Source organism: Ixodes scapularis, unplaced genomic scaffold (assembly GCF_016920785.2).
Source record: "Ixodes scapularis isolate PalLabHiFi unplaced genomic scaffold, ASM1692078v2 PGA_scaffold12__126_contigs__length_90152505, whole genome shotgun sequence".
NCBI lineage: Eukaryota > Metazoa > Arthropoda > Arachnida > Ixodida > Ixodidae > Ixodes > Ixodes scapularis.
This window is the reverse complement of record NW_024609838.1, coordinates 58,386,006-58,401,637: the sequence shown is the minus strand read 5'-3', so window position 1 is coordinate 58,401,637 and position 15,632 is coordinate 58,386,006. Positions and strand designations below refer to the sequence as shown.

General features: G+C 48.7%; 1 protein-coding gene across 1 annotated transcript; it reads right to left on the bottom strand.

The window, feature by feature from the left end:
* Positions 1-3,267: 3,267 nt before the first annotated feature.
* LOC120843264 lies at positions 3,268-5,764 on the bottom strand. The gene has a single exon (XM_040214568.3). The coding sequence runs from the start codon at positions 5,615-5,617 to the stop codon at positions 3,278-3,280; it is 2,340 nt and encodes a 779-aa protein (XP_040070502.1). The 5' UTR covers positions 5,618-5,764; the 3' UTR covers positions 3,268-3,277.
* Positions 5,765-15,632: the final 9,868 nt, after the last annotated feature.

Sequence of the window (15,632 nt, the reverse complement as noted above, 5' to 3'; positions counted from 1 at the left end):
ATGAAGTGTAGCGCCGCCTGGCTACAGCGATATGGTGTGGCGGTCAGTGGCGCCATCTGGTTAGTGTGGCAATTACTAAAATGGAAAAATTTAAATACTACACTTTTCTTTCCTTAAAAAAAATAAATGCCTATCCTTCCCTCTCTTAGGAAAAAAAACGGGAAGGCTGTCTGTACAAAAGCAGCTATAGTCTGAGAAAAAGGAAACACAACTGGGAAAAGAAAAGGCTGAACTGACTGTATCAGTTAAAGTGTTCAATGGAGACAAAATGGAAAATGCAAAGCATAGCTTGACAATTACGACAATGGTGTCTAAGCGACGTGAAAAAAAAATGCAGTGTAAACACATGACATCTCTAGCAAGGCTGAAACCTTAGGGCAAAAATGAAAATTGGGCAAGACATTTGGCAATGAAACAAAAATTAAGGCATGACACTGGGCGAATAGCCAGTTATACAGTGCTTACTGCATGCTGCAGGAAATAAAAAGCGAAAACTTCACATAAAAAATGTTCATGGACATGTAGTAGCACTCGAAGTAGTTGTCTTCTGAAATGTCTGTCACCACACACAAAAAAAAATTCACTGAGGTTGGTTCTGGTTAATGTCCTTTGATTCCTATATACACTTGTTGAAATTAACTTAAAAGGTCCTTTAGAGTCATCACATAGGCTTTAAAGCGTCATGGCAGTCGACGAGTTCGACGTGGGCGATTCCCTTGTAGGGTAGTGGATGTGTCGGGACCTTGGCCCTGGGTTTCCGGATGATCCAACGGGGGTGTTGGCTCACTGCCTGATGCCGCTGGCACTCTCACTGGGGACGGCGCTGGTACCGGAACTGGTGCACCTTCGAAGGAGGTGCCGGAAGCTGCGCCCTCAGTGGCCGTTTCTGTGCGGCTGGAGGACCAGCTGGCTTCTGACCAGCTGCTGTCTGGCGACGTCCCAGGAGTCAGGCTCTGCTCAGGGGACTGAGCATTCTCCTCGGGCACGGGTTGCACCTCTGCAAGACCCTCGGGGAGGGGACTCCCAGCTGGAACAGGATCCTCAGGAAAAGGAGGAGGGGCCTCGGGACTCAGGCCGGAGTCAGGATGTTGACCTTCAGGGTCTGGATTGGTGGTGTCCGGGCTGGCCGGACCAAGAACAGGAACAGGCGGCTCTTGGGGAGCCGGCCGGGCTGCAGGCAGAACAACTGCAGGGAAAAAAGGGGGGTCCGGGGGGTACAAATCTTCCCGGAACCAAGATGCTCTGGTTGATGAAGGTTGAAGAGTTGTATGCGTCAACTTGGACGCATGCCACGTGGATCCATCGTCCAGCCGGTATGTAGCTGGACCCAGTTGGTCTTGGATTTTCTGAGGAGAAGCATACTTCGTCTGTAACTTTCCTCGGTGACGAGGCTTGTTGACCTTCACGGTCTATCCAGGAATGAATGTAGGTCGCTTGACAGCACGTCTTCTGTCTGAGTATATCTTCATTCGTTCTTGATATTTCTTGATTGCCTCTGGAAGCCTTTCTTGGACTATGGACCTTGGAACTTGTGGGTCGGGGACTGGACGCCCCGAAAGATGAAGACGATTGCGATGGTTCCTGCCGTGAAGCAAGAACGCAGGAGTCTCTCCTGTCGCAGCATGACGTGTGGCACGGTACACTCCTAAGTACTCCGTGACTGCTTCTGAGGTTGCGTTGCTGGACGACAGCCAACTGTATGGTGGACTTTAAGACACGGTTGAAACGTTCCACCTGCCCATTCGCTTGGGGGTGGTACAGGGATGACCTGATATGACGAATACCCTGACTCTTGAGGAACTCTGTAAATTCCCTGGAGATGAACTGGGGGCCGTTGTCGGTGACCCCTCTCGTGCAAAGACAGTCTTCAGGAATTCTATCACAGACGCAGTCGTGACGTTGTGGACGCTCATGACCTCTGGCCATTTGCTGTGGTAGTCCACAAGGGTGATGAAAAAACGTTCGTTGCGCGGAGCGCGTTCGAACGGACCAACGATGTCCATACCTAACTTCGTCCAAGGACGAGATGGAAAATCGACTGGCTGTAAAGGTGCTCGGAATGTCTTTGCTGGTTTGTCCGTAGACTGACATATGGTGCAATGTTGGACGTATTGTTTGATGTGGAGAGATACTTGAGGCCACCAGTAGAGTTCTTTGATAAGTCCTGTGGTCCTCGTGATCCCTTGATGCGTCTCGTGCGCTATCTCGATGACTTGGTCGCGTAGACTGGTCGGCACGACGATCTTTTCGGCGTTAAACAGCAGTCTGTCCACCTGCGACAGCTGTTCTCGGACTGCGAAGTAGGGCTTGAACCCTGGAGGCAGCTTGTCTTCAGCTGGCCATGTTGACGAGATGTATTCCATGACTTTCGGTAGAATGGGATCACGAGCTGTTGCATCTTGGAAGTCGCGCTGAGTCAGTGAAGCGCAGACTATGGAAACCACTTCCTCAGGAAACTTGGTGCCGTCTTCTGTGTCCTTGACGGGCAGACGGGACAGTGCGTCTGCGACTGTGTTGTCGGCTCCCTTGCGGTACTCCATGATAAAGTTGTAGTTGAACAGACGAGCTGTCCAACGGCTGATACGTAGCGGTCGGACTCCGGTGCCCTGCGTAGACATTAGAGTGACGAGTGCGCGATGGTCGGTGCGGATGGTGAACTGTCGTCCCCATAGATAGGTATGCCACTTCTCGCACGACCACAGGATCGCCAGGGCCTCCTTCTCTCCAACGGAGTACCTTCGCTCGGTGTCCGTCAAGGAACGGCTTGCAAAGGCCACGGTCTTGAGCTTCTGCCCGTGCTGTTGTTGCAGAACTGCTCCGAGGCCGTAGTTCGAAGCATCGGTTGACACAATGACCGGTAACGTCGGGTCAAACATTGTTAAGATGGGTGCTTTCTGGAGAGCTGTCTTGACTTCTTGGAAGGCGCTCTCGACATCAGGAGTCCAAGAAAAAGAGTTGCCCTTGCGCAACAAACGACGCATCGGTTCGACTACTGTCGCACAATGTGGAATGAATTTGCTATAATATTCCACTAGACCGAGGAATGCCTTGAGTTGTGTTGGATCGGACGGTGAGGGGAAGTTCAGAACGGCTTCTATCTTGGACGGAAGGGGCGCTACGCCTTCCGCGGATAGACTATGGCCGAGAAAAGACAAGGTTGGGACGCGGAAAACCGCCTTTCGGTTCAGCTTCATGCCGGCGGACTTGATCCGTCGGAGGACTTCGCGCAGGTGCGCGTCATGCTCTTGAGGTGTCGATCCGTAGACGATCACGTCATCTAGGTAGAACTGTACACCGGGGCAGTCCTTGAGGATCTTCGACATAACTTGTTGGAATGCGGCTGGCGCGGAGGCCAAGCCGAAACAGACTCGCTTGAAGCGAAATAATTCTCATGCGTAATGAACGCTGTGAGGTCTCGACTCTTGGGGTCGAGTCGCACTTGATGGTAGGCCGACGCAAGGTCGAGTTTTGAAAAACAAGATGCTCCTCTGAGCGAGTTCAGGAGCTCGTCGATATGCGGTAATGGGAATGAGTCGATCACGACCGCGCGGTTGGGAGCCCGAAGATCAACGCACATGCGGATACCGCCGTCTCTCTTCTTGACGACCACGATGGGCGAGACCCACTCGGAGGCGCTGACGCGCTCGATCACGCCCTGACGTTCGAGTTTCTGGATCTCGGCCGTTACGGACTCGCGCAGCGTGAACGGTAGACGACGGAGCTTCGCCTGAACGGGCGGAACATGACGTCGGACCGTGATTGTATGTGTCTGGTTTACAACCAAACCCAACTCGGACGAAAAAAGTTCTTCAAACTCCTCAAAACCGGGAGGAAGCGTGGAATGATCGCTCACCGACGATGGGGAACGGCCACTGGACGAGGTCGATGGACCTTGGGCTGCGGGGACAGCCGACGACAAAGTGCCAAAGGCACCAGAAGAGTGGAGTGGCGAACTTGCGTCCGCTGAGGACGATGGCTGCGGGACCTCAGCCTCGGTTACATGTCCCGGGACGGCTGTTCCGGGAGCAGCTGCGTCAATGTGGAAACATTTTAGCGGTACGCCAGACAAGATCATATTGAGGTCCTGTACCGCGTCCACTCCGAGTAGTGAACGGCCGTTGCGTACAACGTAGAAGAGAATGGTCGCGAAGCGATCCTTGAAGACGACGTTTGCGTGAAAGCATCCCAAAACGGGAATGGAACCCTTTAGGTAGTGCACTAAAGTGCGCGGCGGCTTTGAAAGCTTGATGCGGCCGCTCCGATTGATGCGGTTGAAAGTCGCATCCGAGAGAAGGGAGACCTCAGCACCGGTGTCGATGAGAATGGAAAGAGGGAAGCCGTTCACCTCTACATCGGCGGTGAAACTCCGGCGCTGGGGACCAGGTCGCTGCTCCTGACGACCACCGGGTGACCCCACCGTGTAAACGCCAGGCCACATCTCGTCGTCGTCACCCTCCGAGAACGTGCCGACGCCTCGCACGGGTGTGCGTGTCGGACCAGCTTGGCGACGGTCGTAGTAGCCGCGGGCAGAGACCCGCCGGCCAGCAGGAAGGGCCAGTTGTCGATGATCCCGGTCGCCCCTCGGTCGGCTTCGACACACATTTGCAAAATGTCCCTCACGGCCACACAAGAAGCATGTGGCTCCCGATGCTGGGCACTCATCTCGGGGTTGGCTTCGTCTGCCACAGAAAAAACAACCGTCGTCGCGAACGACACGACGCGCCCCGGGGGGAGGGTCACGTGGGCGCGCACCGGAGAACGGGCGGGAGGGAGCTCGCGACTGCCGGCGGTCTTGACGCGGCGGGAGAGGGAAAGTCCGCGCGCGTCCCGACGGAGGAGAGGGAGGCCCCCGCCTCGGAAGGGAAGAGTAGGAGGGCTCTCGCTGCGACGGAGACGGGGGAGGAGGAAGGGGACGCTCACGCCTCGGGGGGGAAGATCCGCGGCGGCGGGGAGGCTGCCCGCCATGTTGAGCATCTCGGTCGCGACCGCGTCCATCTTGGATCCGCTCGACCACGTGCGGCGTGTTCGGACTTGCGTCTAACGACAAGCGTCGGAAGAGATCGCAATCACGAGACGTCCGCTCGAACTGCTGCGCTAACTGGACAGCACGCTCGAGGCTCGGTGCGTGAGCTCCACCGGACTCTCTGATAAGGCGATCTTGGACTTCCGCGTTACGGATTCCCGAGATAAACATTTCCGCGACGCGGCTCTCCAACGACTCTCCATAGTCGCAAAACGAGGCTAAGCGCCGAAGCGCCCCAAGATACTCCAGGACCGTCTCCCCTGGGCCCTGCACCCTTGTGACAAACTTCCTGCGTTCGACGACAACGTTCTGAGCGGAAGCGAAGTGAGTGTCCAGAGCGGACAATAACACCTGAAACTCATCCTGGGCCGCGCCAACGGCCGGGCCAGCGAGGCCAAACGCTTCCACGACGCGATTCCCTTCTTCTCCCAAAAAGGACAGCAAGATCGCCCTTTTCCGCTTTGACGGAAAACCGTCGGCGTCAGTCGCCTCAAGATAGTTAAGGAAGCCACGCTTCCACGTAAGCCACGGCATTACCGGCGTGCCGGGCGTGGGGAGGAAGTCGGCGGGAACGCGACCCTGTGGCGCCGCCATCTTGGACACAACGGACCAAGACTTCCTTTGTTCTCGCGGCTTACCGCCTTAAAGACTTTATGGGGACTACCGCGCGCCCCCTGAGGCTTCGTTTCGCCGCTTTTCGTCGCGGCTCCGCTCTTAGCAGCGTTTTTGAGCGTCCGAGCGGTCGGTTGCTCGTACTCCGCGTCACAACACTCTGGCGACGAGATTTACAACACTCTGGCGACGAGCTTCCGCGGGTCCCTCACTCGACGAGTGTTTTACAAGGATTTTTACATGTGCGCCTAAGATACATGTGCGCCTAGGATACTAACAAAAGACAACTATGTATGGTGACATTTGTAATACACGCAACGCCTACGCGGAGTACGGTCCCGACCTCGACACCCGGGGACAAAGGCAAAATCCCTTGGGGGACACGATCCACAAAGAACCCAGTCCACTACCCTCAGACAGAGCAAAATCCCGTGGGGGACAGTATTCATAAAGAGCCGAGTCCACTACCCTCAGACGGACTTTAGTATATGACGCGAGCCCTCTGAAAGCTCCGCAACGGAACCTAACGGCGCGACGCGACGCCGCTCGAAAACGTAAGTGGAAAGAAAAAGAAATTTTCCACGAGATGCGCAAAAAAAAAATTTTTACGCCCGCCGGGGCCCAATCCGGCGAAACGTATACGGGAAAAGAATTTCGTTGAACGGGAACGAGAGGTTGCCGGGGCCCAATCCGGCACACCTCGCGCGGGAAAACGTGGCGTCGCAAGACAAAGGACGTGAAACACCGGCTGCCGGGGCTAAGCCTTATTTATGCAGCGGGCTCCGAATCGGAAAAACAAAGAAAATCCCATCCTCCTTCGCCAAAAATGTTGTGATTCGGAGAGCCCAATAAATTAAAAAAAGAAAGGAAAAGAAGCAGCGCCGAGGCGGCCTGCTGAAAGAGGTTGTCTCACATGCCGAGGTGGGGCGGCGAACACCGGCGGGTCCGAGGCGGGAACAACCCGGAAGGAACGGACGTCTACATCGGTCGAGGTCAGAACACGCACTACTTTATTCAGAGGGAAACAGCCCGGGGGCCAACCGCCCCGGGGGAGATCCACCTGGGCGCACGGCCCAATGGATGAAGTGTAGCGCCGCCTGGCTACAGCGATATGGTGTGGCGGTCAGTGGCGCCATCTGGTTAGTGTGGCAATTACTAAAATGGAAAAATTTAAATACTACAAACTACACGCCCATGCCAAATGTTTTCGTCTTTCCGTCTGTCGTTATCTGAGCTGTATTGGTTGATTTCGCTTGACACTTTATTGAAAAGCGCGCATTTTGATTAGACACCTTCGTTGTAGCTGCCCATATCTTTCCGTATCCTTGAGTCTCTTGCACCTACAGCTGTATGTGTTGATCATGCTTGCCCTTCGCAAAAGAAAAGCACGGGTTGATGTCTACACGCCCATGCCACATGTTTGTGTCTTTCCGTCTGTCGTTATCTGAGCTTTATGGGTTGATTTCGCTTGCCACCCTATTAAAAAGTGCACACTTTGATGAGACATCTTTGTTGTACCTGCCATAATCTTTACACATCCTTGCATCTCCTGCTTCTACAGCTGTATGAGTAGATCATGCTGACTTGTCGCAAAAGAAAAGCGCGGGATGATATCTACACGCCCATGCAACATGATTTCGTCTTTTCGTCTATAGTTGCCTGAGCTACATTGGTTGATTTCGCTTTCCCCCTATTAAAAAGCGCACATTTTGATTAGACATCTTTGTTGTAGCAGCCATAATCTTTCCACATCTTTGCGTCTCCTGCTTCTCCAGCTGTATGTGTTGATCATGCTGGGCTGTCGCAAAAGAAAAGCGCGGGTTGATGTCTACACGCCCATACCACATGTTTGCATCTTTCCGTCTGTCGTTATCTGAGCTGTATTGGTTGATTTCGCTTGCCACCCTATTAAAAAGTGCACACTTTGATGAGACATCTTTGTTGTACCTGCCATAATCTTTACACATCCTTGCATCTCCTGCTTCTACAGCTGTATGAGTAGATCATGCTGACTTGTCGCAAAAGGAAAGCGCGGGATGATATCTACACGCCCATGCAACATGATTTCGTCTTTTCGTCTATAGTTGCCTGAGCTACATTGGTTGATTTCGCTTTCCCCCTATTAAAAAGCGCACATTTTGATTAGACATCTTTGTTGTAGCAGCCATAATCTGTCCACAACTTTGCGTCTCCTGCTTCTCCAGCTGTATGTGTTGATCATGCTGGGCTGTCGCAAAAGAAAAGCGCGGGTTGATGTCTACACGCCCATGCCACATGTTTGCATCTTTCCGTCTGTCGTTATCTGAGCTGTATTGGGTGATTTCGCTTGCAACCCTATTAAAAAGTGCACATTTTGATTAGACATCTTTGTTGCAGCTGCCCATATCCTTCCACATCCTTGCGTCTCCTTTTGTTGAACATGCTGGCTTGTCGCAAAAGAAAAGCACGGGTTGATGTCTACACGCCCATGCAGGGATGAGCAAAATACATGCAAATATTCATCAAACTACAAATACAAAATACTTCGTCGAAAATATATTTAATTAAAATCTAATTACATTTCCGAAAAAGCATTAAAGTACAAGATACAAATACAACCAAATGTATTTGGTCTCCTCCAAATACTTTTCCAAATACATTCCTCAAAATATGCGTCAGCGACTTCAGGGCTCCTGCAACGGGTTTCTGTGTATCTCATTTTAATTTTGCATCGCACACTCGGGAGTTAGTCCGCGAAGCTCTAGTAACGTAATAGAAATATAATTACAAAAAAATGTAATCAGCTTTGACGTAATAGGTGAAAAAGGTACAGAGCTTCAAGCAGCTTTGTTTGTCGATTACATTTTGGTATAGACCAACAACGAAACGAGACGACCAAGACGCGCAGCACTAGCTAGAGAATTTTTTATTGTTGCAACTCGCACCAGTTACGAAACATGGGACGACCCACGAATTTAGAATGTTTTAGGCAAAAATATGCATGAAAATCGGGCTGGAAAGCATCGGAAGTTGTCACAGGCACTTATTTAGCCAGTCTGCCTGTGAACGTCGATTTCGTCACTATTCTTGGCCTGGACTAGCACCGTAATCACAAAGTCACTAAACGCTTGTGCTTGAATGAGAGACACTGCATTCGGCGCAGAACGTAGTTTTGTCCCTGCTCTAGAAAGTGACAATAAATTTGAGGGATGTATTTTCGCCCACAAAATTGTATTTAATTACAATTGCATTTGAAATACCCAATTTTTTGTATATAAACACACATCAGATACATTACCCGATTTGTAATTAAATACAAATACAAAATACACAAAGTATTTAAAATACGTATTTCAAATACTTGTATTTGAAATACTGCCCATCCCTGCGACCATGCCACATGTTTCCGTCTTTCCGACTATCGTTATCTGAGCTGTATTGGTTGATTTCGCTTGCCTCCCTATTAAAAAGCGCGCATTTTGGTTAGACATCTTTGTTGTAGCTGCCCATATCTTTCCACATCCTTGCGTCTCCTGCTTCTACAGCTGTATCTGTTGATCATGCTGGCTTGTCGCAAAAGAAATGCACGGGTTGATGTCCACACGCCCATGCCACATGTTTGCGTCTTTCCGTCTGTCGTTATCTGAGCTCTATGGGTTGATTTCGCTTGCCACCTTATTAAAAAGCGCGCATTTTAATTAGACATCCTTGTTTTACCTGCCATAATCTTTAAACATCCTTGCGTCTCCAGCTAATACAGCTGTATGTATTGATCATGCTGGCTTGTCGCAAAAGAAAAGCACAGGTTGTTGTCTACACGCCCATGCCACATGTTTGCATGTTTCCGTCTGCCATTATCTGAGCTGTATTTCTTGATTTCGCTTGCCACCCTAATAAAAAGCGCGCATTTTGATTAGACATCTTTGCTGTGGCTGCCGATATCTTTCCACATCCTAGCGTCTCCAGCTGCTACAGCTGTATGTGCTGATCAAGCTGGATTGTCGCAAAAGAAAAGCACGGGTTGATGTCTACACGCCCATGCCTCATATTTGCATCTTTCCGTCTGCCATTATCTGAGCTGTATTTGTTGATTTCGCTTGCCACCCTATTAAAGAGCGCGAATTTTGATTAGACATGTTTGTTGTAGCTGCCGATATCTTTCCACATCCTTGCGTCTCCTTTTGTTGAACATGCTGGCTTGTCGCAAAAGAAAAACACGGGTTCATGTCTACACGCCCATGCCACATGTTTGCGTCTTTCCGTCTGTCGTTATCGGAGCTGTATTGGTTGATTTCGCGTGCCACCCTACTAAAAAGTGCAAATTTTGATTAGACATCTTTGTTGTAGCTGCCCACATCTTTCTACATCCTTGCGCCTTCTGCTCCTACAGCTGTTTGTGTTGATCATGCTGGCTTGTCGCAAAAGAAATGCACGGGTTGATGTCTACACGCCCAGGCCACATGTTTGCATCTTTCCGTCTGTCGTTATCTGAGTTGTATTGGTTGATTCGCTTGCCAGCTTATTAAAAGCGCACATTTTGATTAGACATCTTTGTTGTAACTGCCCATATCTTTCCACATCCTTGCGTCTTTTGCTTCTACAGCTGTAAGTGTTGATCATGCTGGCTTGTCGCAAAAGAAGAGCACGGTTTGATGTGTACACGCCCAAACCACGTGTTTCCGTCTTTCCGTCTGTCGTTATCCGAGCTGTATTGGTTGATTTCGCTTGCCACCCTATTAAAAAGTGCACATTTCGATTAGACCTCTTTGTTGTAGCTGCTATAATCTGTCCCCATCCGTGCGTCTCCTGCTTCTACAGCTCTATGTGTTGATCATGCTGGCTTGTCGAAAAAGAATAGCACGGGTTGATGTCTACACGCCCATGCCATATGTTTGTGTCTTTCCGTCTGTCGTTATCTGAGCTGTATTGGTTGATTTCGCTTGCCACCCTAATAAAAAGCGCACATTTTGATTAGACATCTTTGTTGTAGCTGCCGTAATCTTTCTACATCCTTGCGTCTCCAGCTCCTACAGCTGTATGTGTTGATCATGCTGGCTTGTCGGAAAAGAAAAGCACGAGTTGATGTCTACACAATCATGCCACATGTTTGTGTCTTTCCGTCTGTCGTCATCTGAGCTGTATTTGTTGATTTCGCATGCCACCCTATTAAAAATCGCACATTTTCATTAGACATCTTTGTCGTAGCTTCCCATATCTTTCCACATCCTTGCGTCTCCTGCTTCTACAGCTGTATGTGTTGATCATGCTGGCTTGTCGCAAAAGAAAAGCACGGGTTGATCTCTACACGCCCATGCCACATGTTTGTGTCTTTCCGTCTGTCGTCATCTGAGCTGTATTTGTTGATTTCGCATGCCACCCTATTAAAAATCGCACATTTTCATTAGACATCTTTGTCGTAGGTTCCCATATCTTTCCACATCCTTGCGTCTCCTGCTTCTACAGCTGTATGTGTTGATCATGCTGGCTTGTCGCAAAAGAAAAGCACGGGTTGATCTCTACACGCCCATGCCACATGTTTGTGTCTTTCCGTCTGTCGTCATCTGAGCTGTATTTGTTGATTTCGCATGCCACCCTATTAAAAATCGCACATTTTCATTAGACATCTTTGTCGTAGGTTCCCATATCTTTCCACATCCTTGCGTCTCCAGCTCCTACAGCTGTATGTGTTGATCATGCTGGCTTGTCGCAAAAGAAAAGCACGGGTTGATCTCTACACGCCCATGCCACATGTTTGTGTCTTTCCGTCTGTCGTCATCTGAGCTGTATTTGTTGATTTCGCATGCCACCCTATTAAAAATCGCACATTTTCATTAGACATCTTTGTCGTAGGTTCCCATATCTTTCCACATCCTTGCGTCTCCTGCTTCTACAGCTGTATGTGTTGATCATGCTGGCTTGTCGCAAAAGAAAAGCACGGGTTGATGTCTACACGCCCATGCCACATGTTTGCGTCTTTCCGTCTGTCGTTATCTGAGCGGTATTGGTTGATTTCGCTTGCCACCCTATTAAAAAGTGCACATTTTGATTAGACATCTTTGTTGTAGCTGCCATAATCTTTCCACATCTTTGCGTCTCCTGCTTCTACAGCTGTATGTGTTGATCATGCTGGCTTGTCGAAAAAGAATAGCACGGGTTGATGTCTACACGCCCATGCCACATGTTTGTGTCTTTCCGTCTGTTGCTATCTGAGCTGTATTGGTTGATTTCACTTACCACCCCATTAAAAAGTGCACATTTTGATATGACATCTTTGTTGCAGCTGCCCATATCCTTCCACATCCTTGCGTCTCCAGCTCCTACAGCTGTATGTGTTGATCATGCTGGCTTGTCGGAAAAGAAAAGCACGAGTTGATGTCTACACGCCCATGCCACATGTTTGTGTCTTTCCGTCTGTCGTCATCTGAGCTGTATTTGTTGATTTCGCATGCCACCCTATTAAAAATCGCACATTTTCATTAGACATCTTTGTCGTAGCTTCCCATATCTTTCCACATCCTTGCGTCTCCTGCTTCTACAGCTGTATGTGTTGATCATGCTGGCTTGTCGCAAAAGAGAAGCACGGGTTGATCTCTACACGCCCATGCCACATGTTTGTGTCTTTCCGTCTGTCGTCATCTGAGCTGTATTTGTTGATTTCGCATGCCACCCTATTAAAAATCGCACATTTTCATTAGACATCTTTGTCGTAGCTTCCCATATCTTTCCACATCCTTGCGTCTCCTGCTTCTACAGCTGTATGTGTTGATCATGCTGGCTTGTCGCAAAAGAGAAGCACGGGTTGATCTCTACACGCCCATGCTACATGTTTGTGTCTTTCCGTCTGTCGTCATCTGAGCTGTATTTGTTGATTTCGCTTGCCACCCTATTGAAAAGCGCACATTTTGATTCGATATCTTTGTTGTAGCTGCCATAATCTTTCCACATCTTTGCGTCTCCACCTCCTTCATCTGTATTTGTTGATCATGCTGGCTTGTCGCAAAAGAAAAGCACGGGTTGATGTCTACACAATCATGCCACATGTTTGCATCTTTCCGTCTGTCGATATCTGAGCTGTAATGGTTGATATCGCTTGCCACCCTATTAAAAATCGCACATTTTCATTAGACATCTTTGTCGTAGCTTCCCATATCTTTCCACATCCTTGCGTCTCCTGCTTCTACAGCTGTATGTGTTGATCATGCTGGCTTGTCGCAAAAGAGAAGCACGGGTTGATCTCTACACGCCCATGCCACATGTTTGTGTCTTTCCGTCTGTCGTCATCTGAGCTGTATTTGTTGATTTCGCATGCCACCCTATTAAAAATCGCACATTTTCATTAGACATCTTTGTCGTAGCTTCCCATATCTTTCCACATCCTTGCGTCTCCTGCTTCTACAGCTGTATGTGTTGATCATGCTGGCTTGTCGCAAAAGAGAAGCACGGGTTGATGTCTACACGCCCATGCCACACGTTTGCGTCTTTCCGTCTGTCGTTATCTGAGCGGTATTGGTTGATTTCGCTTGCCACCCTATTGAAAAGCGCACATTTTGATTCGATATCTTTGTTGTAGCTGCCATAATCTTTCCACATCTTTGCGTCTCCACCTCCTTCAGCTGTATTTGTTGATCATGCTGGCTTGTCGCAAAAGAAAAGCACGGGTTGATGTCTACACAATCATGCCACATGTTTGCATCTTTCCGTCTGACGATATCTGAGCTGTAATGGTTGATATCGCTTGCCACCCTATTAAAAAGCGAACATTTTAGTTAGACATCTTTGTTGTAGCTGCCATAATCTGTCCACATCCTTGCGTCTCCTGCTTCTACAGCTGTATGTTTGGATCATGCTGGCTTGTCGCAAAAGAAAAGCACGGGTTAATGTCTACACGCCCATGCCACATGTTGTGTCTTTCCGTCTGTCGTTATCTGAGCTGCTTTGATTAATTTCGCTGGGCACCCTATTAAAAAGCAGACGTTTTATTTACACATATTTATTGTAGCTGCAATAATCTGTCCACATCCTTGCGTCTCCACCTCCTACAGCTGTTTTTGTTGATCATGCTGGCTTGTCGCAAAAGAAAAGCACGGGTTGATGTCTACACAATCATGCCACATGTTTGCATCTTTCCGTCTGACGATATCTGAGCTGTAATGGTTGATATCGCTTGCCACCCTATTAAAAAGCGAACATTTTAGTTAGACATCTTTGTTGTAGCTGCCATAATCTGTCCACATCCTTGCGTCTCCTGCTTCTACAGCTGTATGTTTGGATCATGCTGGCTTGTCGCAAAAGAAAAGCACGGGTTGATGTCTACACGCCCATGCCACATGTTGTGTCTTTCCGTCTGTCGTTATCTGAGCTGCTTTGATTAATTCCGCTGGGCACCCCATTAAAAAGCAGACGTTTTATTTACACATATTTATTGTAGCTGCAATAATCTGTCCACATCCTTGCGTCTCCACCTCCTACAGCTGTTTTTGTTGATCATGCTGGCTTGTCGCAAAAGAAAAGCACGGGTTGATGTCTACACAATCATGCCACATGTTTGCATCTTTCCGTCTGTCGATATCTGAGCTGTAATGGTTGATATCGCTTGCCACCCTATTAAAAAGCGCAGATTTTGATTAGACATCTTTGTTGTAGCTGCCCATATCTTTCCACATCCTTGCGTCTCCTGCTCCTACAGCTGTATGTGTTGATCATGCTGGCTTGTCGCAAAAGAAAAGCACGGGTTGATGTCTACACGCCCATGCCACATGTTTGCATCTTTCCGTCTGTCGATATCTGAGCTGTATTGGTTGATATCGCTTGCCACCCTAATAAAAATCGCACATTTTGATTAGACATCTTTGTCGTAGCTTCCCATATCTTTCCACATTCTTGCGTCTCCTGCTTCTACAGCTGTATGTGTTGATCATGCTGGCTTGTCGCAAAAGAAATGCACGGGTTGATGTCCAAACGCCCATGCCACAAGTTTGTGTCTTTCCGTCTGTCGTTATCTGAGCTCTATTGGTTGATTTCGCTTGCCACCCTATTAAAAAGAGCACATTTTGATTAGACATCTTTGTTGTACCTGCCATAATCTTTGCATCCTTGCGTCTCCAGCTAACACAGCTGTATGTATTGATCATGCTGGCTTGACGCAAAAGAAAAGCACCTGTTGATTTCTACACGCCCATGCCACATGTTTGCATCTTTCCGTCTGTCATTATCTCAGCTGTATTTCTTGATTTCGCTTGCCACCCTATTAAAAAGCGCGCATTTTGATTAGACATCTTTGTTGTAGCTGCCGATATCTTTCCACATCTTTGCGTCTCCTTTTGTTGATCATGCTGGCTTGTCGCAAAAGAAAAACACGGGTTGATGTCTACACGCCCATGACACATGTTTGCGTCTTTCCGTCTGTCGTTATCTGAGCTGTGTTGGTTGATTTCGATTGCCACCATATTAAAAAGCGCACATTTTGATTAGACATCTTTGCAGTAGCTGCCATAATCCTTCCACATCCTTGTGTCTCCAGCTCCTACAGCTCTATGTGTTGATCATGCTGGCTTGTCGCAAAAGAAATGCACAGTTTGATGTCTACACGCCCATGCCACATGTTTGCATCTTTCCGTCTGTCGTTATCTGAGTTGTATTGGTTGATTTCGCTTGCCACCCTATTAAAAGCGCACATTTTGATTAGACATCTTTGTTGTAACTGACCATATCTTTCCATATCCTTGCGTCTTTTGCTTCTACAGCTGTAAGTGTTGACCATGCTGGCTTGTCGCAAAAGAGCGCGGTTTGATGTATACAGGCCCCAACCACGTGTTTCCGTCTTTCCGTCTGTCGTTATCTGAGCTGTATTGGTTGATTTCGCTTGCCACCCTATTAAAAAGTGCACATTTTGATATGACATCTTTGTTGTAGCTGCTATAATCTGTCCCCATCCGTGCGTCTCCTGCTTCTACAGCTCTATGTGTTGATCATGCTGGCTTGTCGAAAAAGAATAGCACGGGTTGATGTCTACACGCCC